Here is a 14,134-nt window from a genome sequence, read left to right as displayed (position 1 = left end):
CCCCAGTGTGTATATACCCATGTGCTTTGTGTCAAGTAGTTTTATTACCAGTGTTGTCACTTTCCTTACATTAGTAAGGGCACATTATTAAAATAATTGTTTCCATATGTTAGAGCTTTTCATCTATATTTGTCTAATGTACTACACAAAGTAAAGCCTGCTTGTCTAGGAAGACGTGGTACAGGCTTCAAATGTGGTAGATGAGGCTCAGCTAAAGCAAGGTGGTTTTAGAGTAAAAATAATGATGTTTTAAACACAGTTAGTCTCCAGATGTGTTTGAAGGGTAGGCCTTTCTATCGTGCTGTCTGTCTTGCCTCTGCTTTGCTCTTTTTCAGAAATGCCAGGACAGGGAAGAGTTACAGTGTGAATGAATAAGTCAGTAGGTGCAGTTTATGGCTGTCCTTAAGAAAATTCAGAATAGCCTTTAAGCAGGATGGTAGAAATACTAATTTAAATCATCTTTCTTGACCTGTTTCAGCTGAACTGACCTGGCACTTACGTTTAGCTAGTGTGTCATCCTGAGTTTTTCCTTGATCGACATTTGATATTAAGCTGCCCAGAGGTTCTCACTATATGTTTTAGCAGCTCTGTTGGATATTGTATGAAAGTCCTCTCTCCTGATCACGACAAATTCTACCATTTGGATTTATCTGTAATGTACTATCCTGATTCTTACTTTCAGATATTAGTTCCTCCCCTTCTAACTTATTTAGGCCCCTTTATGTTTCTCGCTGTGGAATTTACAACCGGATGTTTTCTGTGAATTTCCTGATATGCTGCTTCTTTTATTTTCCAAGTGCTGTTATACCGTGGTTGGTTTTTTCCTTCAGTGAAATCCACACCAACATTGCCATTCATTTCAGGCACCTTCCTATATAAAATCTGATCTTCTGGGAATGCGTTTTGTTTACTATTTAAACATCTTGTTTTAGAAATGGGATAAAAGAAACTAGACTTGATTGACTTTATTATTTTTTTTTTAAATCTTTTGGTGCTTCCTAACAAGACAACCCTTCAAGTCTCCTTATTCTCTCACATGCATTTTGTCTTAAGGCAGCCTTTCTGTTGGAGATCTAGTAATGGTGAATGGATTGTTGTTCCAGCTTTCTCTTCCCCTAAACTTCCTGGGAACAGTGTACAGAGAGACAAGACAAGCACTTATAGATATGAATACCTTGTTTACACTTCTCAGTGTAGATACCAAAATTAAAGTAAGTAGTAGCTTATTTTCCTAAAGTATTTGTGTATTTAATAGGGCTGCTTTCTGGCAGTGCCATCATTTCACCGTGTTTGTTACCTTCCAGGTTTAATTTCTGTTCAAGAAAGAGATTTTGTCTAAGGATATTATTCTGCCTCATTTAAGTGCAGTTAGTGCAATAGCAGCTGTTTTTTTCTTGCAGAATCTTTTAATGACAGCAAAAGTTGTTTCATGGAAGCTATGTTTGTACTGAATTTTTTTATTGAAGTATTCATGCCTTATGCTTGAATTTTTATTTGTAATTAATGATGCAGAATTTATTACTCCAAAAGAAGTTGTGAAGCAGAGTGTTTACAGCAGAAGTTTTAACTTTCTTTGGGTAAAAAGAGGAACAAAGCAATTTCACTCGTGTGGTGGATTATAATTACTTTCAACATGTCCAAGCTGGAGTGTCTATTTGCCTTTTTCTGAGCTAGGAAATGGACTGTTCAGCTTGTTGAACTGCTTGAGATACTTTCTGGGCAGCGTATAAAATGGCACTCTTCTTTTAATAGGACAAAGAGCTGGCTCCACCCCTGCAGATCACACCACAGACTGCTTCCATCGCCTTTGATAATGTGCATTTTGAATACCTTGAGGGGCAGAAAGTCCTTGCTGGAGTGTCTTTTGAAGTCCCTGCAGGAAAGAAAGTGGCCATTGTAGGAGGTAGTGGGTCAGGGTGGGTAAATGGACTAAATACGCCAATCAATGATGCAGAATTTTGTTTCTTCAATGTGTTTGTTCTTGTGTTTTGCTTTTTATTGTTTGTGTTTGTGACATCAGTTCTGTTGGGAGACTGTAAATGGCAAACCAGAAATGTAACATTAGCTTCAATTCTTTTCAATTTCAGGAAAAGCACAATTGTGAGATTATTATTTCGTTTCTATGAACCTCAGAAAGGAAATATTTATGTTGCTGGACAGAACATACAAGATATCAGTTTGGAAAGTCTGAGAAAGGCAATAGGAGTTGTACCTCAGGTATACAGTGTTTCATTCTCCCCAGATAGTCCACTATAGTAGTAATTCTGGGTATTCTGACACTGGTTCGGTGAAGGCCAATCCTAACGCATGTCTAGTTCTGTTGAAAGTCACCATGCTGCTTCTATATTTTTTTCCTCTGGGAAATATTATGTTTTTATGTGCATCATCGTATAGATCCAATTTCTGAAATGTGTTTAAGCCTCTTCATGAGAAACTGCCTCCAGCTTAAAGTGATTTAGCTTTACAGTTGATTACCACCCATAACAATTCAGTAAAGTAGTAGAAGTATGCATGACATACATATATTTAGGACACAAAATGTATTAATCCTATTTTTGGGAACAGAAGTTTTCCCAAATACTTCAGGCTTTGTAGAAAAATAGAAGTTATTCTAGATTGATTTTTTTTTTTTTTTTTTTTCCCATGCATTACGGACAGTTTTTAAACTACTGTTCGTGATTTCTTGTTTAAAATATTCTTTCTGTAAATGTAGGATGCTGTTCTCTTCCATAATACTATCTACTACAATCTGCTTTATGGCAATATCGATGCCACACCAGAAGAGGTGTACGCGGTAGCAAAGCTGGCAGGAATCCACGATGCTATTCTTCGAATGCCAAATGGTTACAACACTCAGGTTGGTGAACGAGGACTCAAACTCTCAGGTAGGTTCTTAAGTGCACAAGTTCTTTGTATCCCTATTGCTACCACCAAGTTCAACATGTAGTTTATTCCTCGGTCAGATTTGCTTTTAGCTTATTTACATTATAACATAACCGTAAGGCAAATATTAATATGGAGATCTTTAGTCTAAGAAACCTGTAGTCTACAAGGTATTTAAAGGAATGTATTTTCAGGGGATAGTGTTAAATGAGTTGATACAGAAGCATGTAATGCATCTAAGTAAAAATGATCTTTCTCATAATCTGTTTGGATAGTGGAATGTGTGTGAATAGAATTGGGAACTTTATGTGTGTGCTTTGCATGTAGGATGTGATAGGCTTATATATATGCATAGACCTTCCAAATTCGAATTCTTAAATCTAAGCTTGTTAACAGCTGCAAGTTAGGTGGTGTTTTGGTTTTGCTGTTGATAGTAAGTAAGGCAACGGGATATGTTGCTGCAGCGTAGTCATTTCGGACTCTGTTCATAATGAAAGGGCCTTCGTGTCTTATGTGTTTCTTACCTGTGAATTGTGTAAGAAACAACATGAAAATGGTGTCCGCGTACTTGCAAGCTATGGGCTTATATTACACAGCCTTGGTAGTGAAACAAAACATGAGTTTGGGTTCTCAAGGTCCCTCTGTATTTGGATATGCACTCTACACAACAGCGTAACTGTTCTAGACCAGAAAGATCATATCATGGCATTAGCCAGGCTTTGCTAGGCATGCTAGCCTTTCGGAGCCACTCTTACACAGAATTCACCTTACTACTTCTTCTTGACAGCTGGCTGTAATATTAAAATGACACACGCTTGTAGGAAAGATGATGCTTGAAAACAAACGTTCCTCCTGTGGCAGAGTTAAGGGAATGATAATGTAAGATGAGGGGTCACGTGGAAACTGGGAAATGTCTAAATCATTTCTGTTGTCCTTTTTCTGTTTTTTTTATTGTGGAGACATAGGATTTTTGAAATACAGAGTTTCAGTATGACTTTTTTAGTAGTAGCTAGATTCCACTAAAATGCTTTCAGTCTCAAATCTCATAGGTTGAAGTTGCATTGAGACAAATTTAATATGTCCATCACATAACTGTGGCAGTTGCTAAATGTGCCTTGAATAAGACAGAAATGAAATTACTTTTTTGGTTGAAGGATATATTATTTTTAGGTTCTTTTATTATATTTCAAAGAAGTCTTTGGCATTTATAGAAGCATAGAATGGTTTGGGTTGGAAGGGACCTTCTAAAGATCATCTGGACCAGCACTCCTGCTGTGAGCAGGGAGATCTTTCACTAGATCAGGTTGCTCAAAGCCTTAGTCTTATGTTGAGGTTTAGATTGGATACTAGGAAAAATGTCTTCACCAAGAGTGTTGTCCGGCATTGGAACAGGCTGCCCAGGGCAGCGGTGGAGTCGTCATCCCTGGAGGGGTTTGAAAGATGCAGAGATGAGGCTCTTAGGGACATGGGGTAGTGGTGGACTTGGCAGTGCCAGGATAGCGGTCGGACTTGGTGATCATAGAGTTCTTTTCAAACACAAATGTTTTGATGTCCCATTCCAAACCTGGAGAAGCATGTGCAAGCATGTTGAAGTTTCCTTCTAGTCTAAGAAAAACGCTAAGTCCTGACTTGTTTTGTCTTTTTAAAAAAATGTTTTGTGAGAGAAATTGGATGAGTGAAAGCTCTGTGAATTTAAATGGTCTTCTTTGAAATCCAGCCATTTTATATGTGAGATGAAAACCAAAGGTTTTGAGGAGCCCTGGCATGGTGGGTGTCTCAGTGAGAGGCACAATGGCCATTAACGGGGATCGCCGAGCTGTGAACGGTGTCAGCAGCATGTGGGGCCAGCAAAGGCCGCGATCTTAATTTGGGACCCTGGTTCTGTGAACAGTTAAATCTATTCAGTGCAGCAAATGATTAGTTTAAAAAATAATGACTAATTAAATTCTCCCTGTATGCAAAAATTTAATATTTTATGGATTCCTTTCTTCAAGTAAACGACCAGTTTACTTCCTTGAGGACTGACGTTAGAAAACTGTGTGTCAGAAGCGCTGTCTTGATACTTCAAAACTGGTGGATTTTTTTAATATTTGGCAAGAACCTTAGTACAAAGGAGAGTCCCTGATGGCTGGGCAGTAGCCTGGGTATGATGAGCTTCTCTCCCCTAGTGTGATTTTTTTTTTTTTTTTTTTTCCTTGCTTGTGTGCTGTCAAAATAGGCATAAGGAAATCTTAATTACAATGAGAACTTTATCAACTGGAATGGTGAAATAAGCATTTAATGCGGTTCTTACTGGTCTCAATGATTGATTCATCAAGAGTAAATAATGAAAACCAAGCTGTTTTGGCTTTTTCAAGTAGAATCCATTTCAGTGTTTTCTAATAGATGTGTGTGATAGACAGAGCTGTAACAGCCTCAACCCCTGGCTTTGTGAACAAAACAGTCACCGTGCTCCTGTCCTGAATGTGAATGGAGAAGAACATGAAACAAGTCGATATGCTACAAATGTAATGAAAGACCTTGGATTTTGTTATTGTAGTATGTCTTTCAAACATGGATATTGTCAAGCTGTGAGTTTTTGAACATGCTTTAGAGGATAGAGACAGTATATTAAAATAGACTAAGTAAATTCTACAGTTCTAATTGCTACGGAGTTCTGCCAAAGACAGTTAAAATTTGAACTGCAGCATTATTATCAGCCTTTTAAATGGTTTATTAAAGCGTGTTCTCTCCTGATAGGAATGAAACATTAACAAGAATAAAATGATAATAAATGGAATGTTTTGAAGCCTTGAGTAAAACAAAGGAGGGACAGGAGCACAAATGTGAAATGTTTGCATTGCATACCAAATGTTTAACAGATTTTAAGCTCTCAAATGTACCTGTTTTACTGTCTGTAAAGGTTGCCCTAGGTTATTCTTGGGTAGATGTTAGCAGTAAGGATTGTGAAGAAAGGAAACTAGTCTGAAGCTTGGTAATATCAGAAACCAACAGGCAGTAGATTGCATAACGAAGGTGGTTTTCAGTACCATACTAATTGTGTTCACAAATTAAATTTGCTGGTTAAAGCTGTTAGGTATGGACAGAGCATTGTTTATTCGCGGGAGAAAACACATGTTTGTCTGCAAAGTTGGCGGACGGGGCAGAGCTTAGACCAAGTAAATGAGCTCATACTCCTTGGTGTATGGAGTGGGTTACTGTGTATTGCTGTTAGTTACCTGCTCTTGCCTTGTAGCATGTGCAAAATAGTTCTCTGTCCTTTTCTAAAACAATAAGTAATCTTGAATTGCTTTGGATTTATCAAGGAGCAGGAACTTGTGTGATATGTTATACAACATGCATGGACCTACAACTATGATGTATATTAAAAGAAAAACAAACAGCAAAAAGAAGGGGGGAAAAAAAAAAAAAGGAGGGGTGGAAATAAACACTGCCCAAAACAGTCATGTCTGCTGTTGAATTTAGAATATGTCAATTGTAACTTTATCTTTTTTTTCTTTTTTTTTTTTTCTTCCCTCTCCTACCCTCCACCCCCTGCCCTGCCTTCAGGAGGAGAAAAGCAAAGAGTTGCAATTGCTAGAGCAATGTTAAAGGAGCCACATATTTTTCTCTATGATGAAGCCACATCATCTTTAGATTCAATTACGGAAGAGGTAAATTGGGATTTAAAAAAAATATAAATCTTAAGGGGTGTAATGGTGTCTGATTCTGATGCTTTTTCCTTGTTCTTGTCCTCTCAGAAAGGATTCTGTTCTTTTTGCCAGATTGCTGTCATGTGTTTTCCGGGTATTATTATTATTATTATTATTAAGAGATGGCTAAGCCCTTTTCCTAAAGGCCAGAGCAGTGATACTGAGTCTCTGTCTCACTTGAGACAGAGTGAAGAATATCAGCTCTGGGTGTATTTTCTGTTTTACACTCTTGAGCTCCCATTCACTGTTAAACATTCGTCTCTTGAAGTTGTTGCAAACACCTCATGTAGCCATGAAGTGTGAAGCTTTCCCATCCACTTTAAAAGGTGTTTAGATGACGTCTAGCATTCACTAAAAATGTCTCATAAGGAATTGTGACATAATGCAGAACAGAAAACCTCCTGTTTGTGGTGCAGCGTCTTTCTGAGACGCAAACCGCGTAGGTGTAACCTGCAGCGTTGGTATTCATTTGCATTCGTTTCTCAGGAAGGGCTGGGAAACATCAGAGCGTTGTGACATAGATGTCGTGACACTACCACAGTAACTGCGTCAGGCTTCATCACTACATCTTTGCTTAAACACAAAACTCTCAGCACCAGCCGTCATTTCAGAAACGAGTGTCGTCTAGAGCTAGGTTTGTGTTCACTTATGCAGATTATTGAGTGAATTTATTGACCTGTAATCACTAAATTACTTTCATTTTCCAGATACAAAGAAATCAGAGTACAAACTGTATCTCTGTATAGTACAGCATTCAAATATAGTACAGGAATGTTCATAACGCACAGTTCTACAGAACACTACTTGGTTTCCTTCTCTCTTTTGCTGTATTTATTGGAAGAATCATAAGCAAAGCTGAAGGTTTCACAGCAGAACTGCACTTTAAAGACTGTATGTCTGGTAATAGAAATGTTTTCTGTCAAAGGCAAGTGTTTTACAGGAAGATAAGGTGGATGCTTCAGGTACAGTAGTGAAGGCACAAATTCCCAATTAGTGCTGCTTGCATTTGAATGCAGTTTGGGAAGGTGGAAGACTGCCCACAAAGGAAGCAGCAGATAGATGGCTAATTCCCAGGACTGCTTTATGTTCCGCATTGGCGTGATAGAGGGAGGGATGCTTTTCTTGAACTGTCACTGATTGGAAAGTATGATGATGATGATGATCTAGTATTTTCATGTGCCTTTACTGCAGTTTGTGTTGATTTTGTAGCATGGCTACACAAGGAACTTTTTTCCTGAAATCAAGTGACGCTTCTCTTCCTTTGTCCCTTGGGGTATCTGCATTTTTCTGTGAATACAAGCTTTTTTTGCGGTTTGAGGACTTCATCAGAGCCACAAATACTTAATGCTTGAGATTCTTCTGTTTCTTCTGTGGATGCTCATAGCTGGTTCTTACTAGGAAGCTATAGCCCTACTGGAGATGTTTTTCAAAGCTCATTTACAGTAATTTGCATATTTCCAGGCAGCATTTTATTCCTCTTCATACCACCTACGAGTGTGCGAGAGTTTGTCTGTATTTTAATCTTGCAGAATATTCTCAGTGCCATGAGGGACATGGTGAAACACCGAACATCGGTTTTCATTGCTCACAGGTTGTCAACAGTAGTTGATGCGGATGAAATCCTTGTGCTGGATCAGGTGAGGTGATCACCCTGTGGTGTGTAATTTTCACATAATGTCAGTGTTTGTTTTTAGGGAATCTGTGTATCAATTTTGAAATATTATACTCCCACCAAGCTACGGAAAGTTTGGGTTTTTTTGGAAATGAACAATGTTAGAAAATTCTAGCCCAAGCTTTGCTTTTTATATTTTTCTCTTCTTTGCAACTAAGAGTTTATCAGTTGCAGAAACTTGCATGTGTGACTCTTACATGCTGTATTTTTACTTCATTTGCATAGTTCATTTATTTACATGTTCTTTATATGGATTATGACAAATTTCACGTGATGCTCTGGGACTGGGTTAATGTTGCATGTTTTTAATCTAACTTATTAGGAAACCTAATCTGACAGAAATATGTAATATGTTCCCCCAATTTATGCTTCATTCTCTTTACTGAGTGTCTGTTTTTCACACACATCCATAGTTTGGTTTTTTTTTTTTCTTACAGCAGAAAGAGAGAGGACAGCATGTTCTTTTTCCATGCAGATAAAATTGTTGTAGGATTGTTCAATCTAATTATGTTATAAATCTGAACAATCATCTATTGTACCTGTAGAAAAGTGATCATTCCCTTTCCGTGTGCTTCTCCTGTAAGGAGAAAAAAAAAAAGTTTCAACATTTGATTTACTAATATCTCTGTTCATCTGTTACCTGATATTCAGTCTGTTCTAAATCCATTTTCTTCTCGAATACCCGTACCTGGCTGTAGATTTAAAATAAACAACTGTTCTTATTAGAACTTCATAGTTACTCTTGTAACTGATAATGCTGAAAATATAGTGCTCTAATCTGGTAATAGATGTTAAATTTATCCCTGCATTCATTTTTTTCAGTTGCTATTTATATGCTTGTGATCATGGATGTATTTAGTGACTAAAATAAGCGTATCTAAAATAAAATAAATTATTTCTACAGTACATTAAATGGTTTCATGGGGAATTAAAACAAAACCTTACGAAATGGTGACATTCATGACTATCTTTGCTGTACAAATCACAGCTCCATGTGAATCCCAAAATGAATCACTCCTGCTCTCTGGAGTTTTTATTTGGTTTTGATCTGCTTGTTTTTTCAGCTTCTGCTGAAAAATCATTTCCTAAGGTGTATCCTTTATGTAAGTGCATGTTAAAACATTTTGCAAATGTTTTTTAGCATGTTCTGAGGCAATCTGCGACTTTTTGTTTTCAATGCAAGTTTTCACAGCTTACTAAGAGTGTGTTTTGTGTTAGAGTGTAACTGTTAAATTGAAAATAAAAGCACAACCTAAAGCTGTAAAACAGCTAGGGTGCTCGCTTTCCTGAATGTTGTTAGTGTAACAAAGATTGCGAATGAGCGAGGCAGCATGGTGCATCACTTCTAGTGCCCGACTGCTTCATGAGGCATCACCGACGTTTGCTCAGCAGAAAGTTGCCTCTTTTCGTCCCAGCTTGACTGACGAGCGCCGCGTTTGCAGCCCGATAAACACGGCTCGGTAGGGGAGACGAGACGAGGGGACTGTGACTGGGTTTGCTTAGCTGTGGAAATCTGGCAGCACAATTTCAGCACCTTTGCCTAGGTAAAATCACAATCGTTCTTGAGGGAGTAAACAAACATTATATTAATGATGTTGATCTTAATGCTGTGAAGCTGAACGGAGGAGTTATATTTCTGATGGTTGTTCAAGAGTTAGGAAGAGAAAGGCCGTAATTCAAAAGCCTCATCTCTACTACAATTAACTCTCTAAATTAACCACTTGAAATTTTTAAATAAATTCCGCAGTTATGTCAGTCAAGTGTATATTTGTTCAGATTCCACCAGCATGACTAGTAATAGAAGTGACAAGACCCAATTTTTTTCCCAGCATGTTCATCAGCAGCTGTCACAAGGAGGTAGATTTAATTGTAGATCAGAATTTAGAACTAATATAAAATCCATGTAGTTGTCCATATAATGCCGTCTCTTCCCAAAAGAAACGATAGCTGGAGAATGAATACATTATTTTAATTTGAAGTCAGTGAGTGTAAATGTGTAAAAGTAATAAGATGAGTCTGGTTTTTTTGAAGAGATGTGTTGTTTCACTGTCCGTAGGATTTGAGTTCTCTCCAACTCTTCCTTCCCATTTCCACAGCAATGGTTAATAAATCATCTTTGCTCTTGAGAACAGCACAGATGAACTGAACTGCTGACTTGGTTTTCTTCTCGAATACCCATACCTGGCTGTAGATTTAAAATAAACAACTGTTCTTATTAGAACTTCATAGTTACTCTTGTAACTGATAATGCTGAAAATATAGTGCTCCAATCTGATAATAGATGTTAAATTTATCCCTCCTGATCCCATGGCATCAATTGCAACGACACAAGTTACTGAGCACCCATCTGAAAAGCACGATTTAGACTAATTGTTTTTGGGATTTGATTTTTTTTAAATGTGTTTTGCTTCTCTGGTACAAATCTCTCCCTATATGCCCTTTTCTTTTAGCTTCTTAGTGTGTGTTTGTTATCAAGCAAAGACAAATACAGGTTTGAAAACAAACATTCGTGTGACTTTTGCACTAGTGGTTTAACACCCTGCTCCTCATACAGAGGTCTACATTTACTTTAAATAGTTCTTGTAGTTTGGATTATAAAACTTTCCATGTTGGTAGACTTGAAATTTTGTCCGGATGGACAAAAGGCATCTGCATTCCTATTGATGTAAGTTTGAGAAGCTCCTAGTTTTTGGCTTGCAGTGTAACACACGATTCAGTGCACCACATAGCCTGTCTTTCATTGCTTTGTCGAGCTCCTTCTCAATAATTGCTGTAGTCTATACTGCAAAACTGTGGCCCATATCTTGGCAGAATATATATTCCTAAATAAACACTCCTAGAGATCTGGTAATATCGATTACTGATTTACTCCTCTTCTTTTACAGGGTAAAGTGGTGGAACGTGGTAGGCATGCAGACCTCCTTGCGAACCCGAACAATCTCTATTATGAAATGTGGCACACACAGAGCAGCAAAGTACTAAATAGTCATAACAATCAGAACTGGGAAGAGAGAAATAATCGGATGTCCAAAGAGGAGGAAAGGAAGAAACTTGAAGAAGAAATTAGCAATAGTGTGAAAGGCTGTGGAAACTGTTCATGCTAAGTATGAGCCTGGATTAATCTTCTATAACAGGTTAAAAATGCACAATATTACAATGAAGCCCAGCCCTTCTTTCTAAGTCAGTGTTCAAAAACTTCCTGGGTTTTGCAGTTTTTGGGGTTTACAGTTTCTCAGAGGGACTTAATTTCAACCAAAGGAGTTCTATTTTTACATCTTTAGAAATCTCTAATATTCAGTGGCATCTGCAAGAGCTGAGCTTTTTCAAAAACTTTAAACTTCTCAAGTAAGAGTGTAATTTATGGGGCAATTTTTAGGCACTGGTAAATTCTCCTGGTAGTTGCTTGAGGGGGATTATTAAATTGTAGACAGATTTGTCCCTGGCTTACATTATTTCTCATCATTAATGGTTGATAAATATGTCATGTTTTAATTGTAATTGGGCTAATTTGAACTCATTCGCGAGGAAGATGCAATTTAAATTATTCAGTGGTGTTCTGGCTTAAAATGTTCTTCCTTGTAAAGAATAAGAAAAGCCTCAACAAAATATTAGAATTAGCCATCTCGCCCTTCAAAAACACCTTTCATACTGGAGTATCAGGAAATGTACTGGTATTATTCTAAAACAAAACTATCAGTATTTTTAAGAGCTGTCAGAAGTCTGTAGTTGAACAAATATTGTGTGACTTTACAGAAAACATACAACATTTTGTATGCCAATATAAAGAACCGGAAGTTTCATATAAATGAAAAAAATCTGAGTTCAGGATTCTGTATTGTCAGCATTTGCTGTAGCAGTCAAAGCAGAACGCCGACACTTTTTCAGTCATGGTCTTAGGGAACAATTAAGATTCAATAAAGACTTCCATAAATTTCTATTATGTCATTAGCATATGAGAAAATGACCTGGATAACATTGAAAGCATGGCTGTAATAACCTCATTTCAGTAGTCAAAACTTCTTCAGTGTCAAGAAACCTCAGTGCGTGTGATTTGCAGGACACTGTAGGTGCATTGGGTTTGTGTGGCCAGGCTCTGATAGCAGGGGGTGGTACAGAGGTGGCTTCTGAGAAGCTGCCAGAAGCTTCCCCCATGTCCAACAGAGCCAGCAGCAGCTGGCTCCAAGGTGGACCCACCGCTGGCCAAGGCTGAGCCCATCAGCGACAGTGGCAATGCCTCTGGGGCAACAGAGTTAAGAAGGGGGGAAAAATCCTGCACAACAGCAATTGCTGAGAGAGGAGTGAGAATGTGTGAGAGGAACAACTCTGCAGACACCAAGGTCAGTGCAGAAGGAGGGCAGGAGACTTGTGACCCCATAGGGGACCCACACTGGAGCAGGGGAAGCGTGTGAGGAGGAAGGAGCAGCAGAGACGACGTGATGAACCGACCACAACCTCCATTCCCCAACCCCCTGCACTGCTCAGGAGGAGGCGATAGAGAAATCGAGAGTGAAGTTGAGCCAGGGGAGAAAGGAGGGGTGGGGAGAAAGGTGGTTTAAAATTTGGTTGTATTTCTTATTACCCTACTCTGATTTGACTGGCAATAAATTAATTTCCCCAAGTCAAGTCTGTTTTGCCCATGATGGTAATTGCTGAGGGATCTCCCTGTCCTCATCTCAACTCGTGAGCGTCTTGTTGTGTTTTCTCCCCGTCCAGCTGAGGCGGGGAGTGATCGAGCAGCTTTGCTGGGCACCCGATGACCAGCTGTGGTCAACCCACCACAGCAGGATTGTATTTCAGGCCTTATCTCTTCAGGGAGATTTACTGGATCTATTTATCACTAGTTATTCTGGCATAATTCTTCATGTTGAATTTAAAAAGGAAAAAAATTTCTTTTGGATGGTGAAAAATAACATCTTTTTCCTGGGGAATTATACCGGTATAATTACACTGATATAATTACATTTGTAAATCAGATGCAAGATTTCTCAGGGTGGGCACTAGCAAAGCACTGAATTTGGTTCTTCTGGAGATTTAGTTGCCAAGAGTTCTTATTTTTTTGTGTTATACCCTGCCCTGCAACTACACATAGGAACAGTAACTTGCTATCTTTTCTGCTAGTTACTCATTTTCTCTCTATTAAAATGATAGATGAAAAAAACCAACCTGGCATCAATCTCCAGTTAAAAATAATTTTTAAAGTGTAGCAAATGCAAGCACTTTCATTTTCATCCTTGGAGTGCAGAAGCAAAGTGAAGCCTTGTTAATGTAGTGGCAGTTCAGAATTCTTCTAGCTTAGTCTTCCTTTTATTTTCACTAATTGTCTCCATTTACTGACAGCAGTAGGGTTGACTAAAGAGGTGCAGTTATATTTGAACTGCCAGAAACAGTTAGCAAAGGTTAATTAAAAAGTCGTCTTGTGAGGCATCTCCATTTCCAGTGTCGTGGCTAATAAAAAACCCAAACAATGCGTTGTCCCTCCCCACCCCACACGAGCTGGTCTTTGGAATTAAATAATTTATCTACTGTTGCATGCAGCAGGTAGTGTGCAAAGGCTGTAAACGGGAACATTTCAGTCCTGAAGATTTTATTTTCTTTGGCACAAGTGTTTAAAATATCACTGGTCTGAAAGTTGGAGGAAAAGTTTTTTTTCTCCGTGAACATTTTTCCATATTGCAGAGCCTAGACGTGCTGGAAATTGTCTACGGAGCACACAGAAGCTAGCATTGTCTTTTAAATGTCTGAAACCAGAAACCATTCTAATGCCAGTTTTGTTGTGTTTGTGAAAGGAAGTTTTCAGAACAAGTAGTTATACAAAGCTGGTGCATTTTATCGCTGGGGATGGACTTTGCAAGTACTCTTAAGAGTCTGTTTGGAATGAGGACTGTTT

At 38.3% G+C, this 14,134-nt stretch overlaps 1 protein-coding gene across 1 annotated transcript in view; it reads left to right on the top strand.

Annotated features, from left to right (window-relative positions):
* Positions 1-12,182, top strand: part of ABCB7 (ATP binding cassette subfamily B member 7) — a 39,360-nt gene extending 27,178 nt beyond the window's left edge. The window contains exons 10-16 of the mRNA XM_065643300.1: positions 1,054-1,211; positions 1,753-1,916; positions 2,088-2,217; positions 2,714-2,885; positions 6,433-6,536; positions 8,105-8,212; positions 11,133-12,182. Coding sequence (XP_065499372.1) covers positions 1,054-1,211; positions 1,753-1,916; positions 2,088-2,217; positions 2,714-2,885; positions 6,433-6,536; positions 8,105-8,212; positions 11,133-11,351 — 1,055 coding nt within the window. The 3' untranslated portion in view covers positions 11,352-12,182. The remainder of the gene's footprint in view (positions 1-1,053; positions 1,212-1,752; positions 1,917-2,087; positions 2,218-2,713; positions 2,886-6,432; positions 6,537-8,104; positions 8,213-11,132) is intronic.
* The last annotated feature ends 1,952 nt before the right edge of the window (positions 12,183-14,134 follow it).

Source organism: Caloenas nicobarica, chromosome 12 (genome assembly GCF_036013445.1).
Source record: "Caloenas nicobarica isolate bCalNic1 chromosome 12, bCalNic1.hap1, whole genome shotgun sequence".
Taxonomy (NCBI): Eukaryota; Metazoa; Chordata; class Aves; order Columbiformes; family Columbidae; genus Caloenas; species Caloenas nicobarica.
The sequence above is the reverse complement of the archived record's forward strand: the minus strand, read 5'-3'. Positions and strand labels throughout refer to the sequence as shown.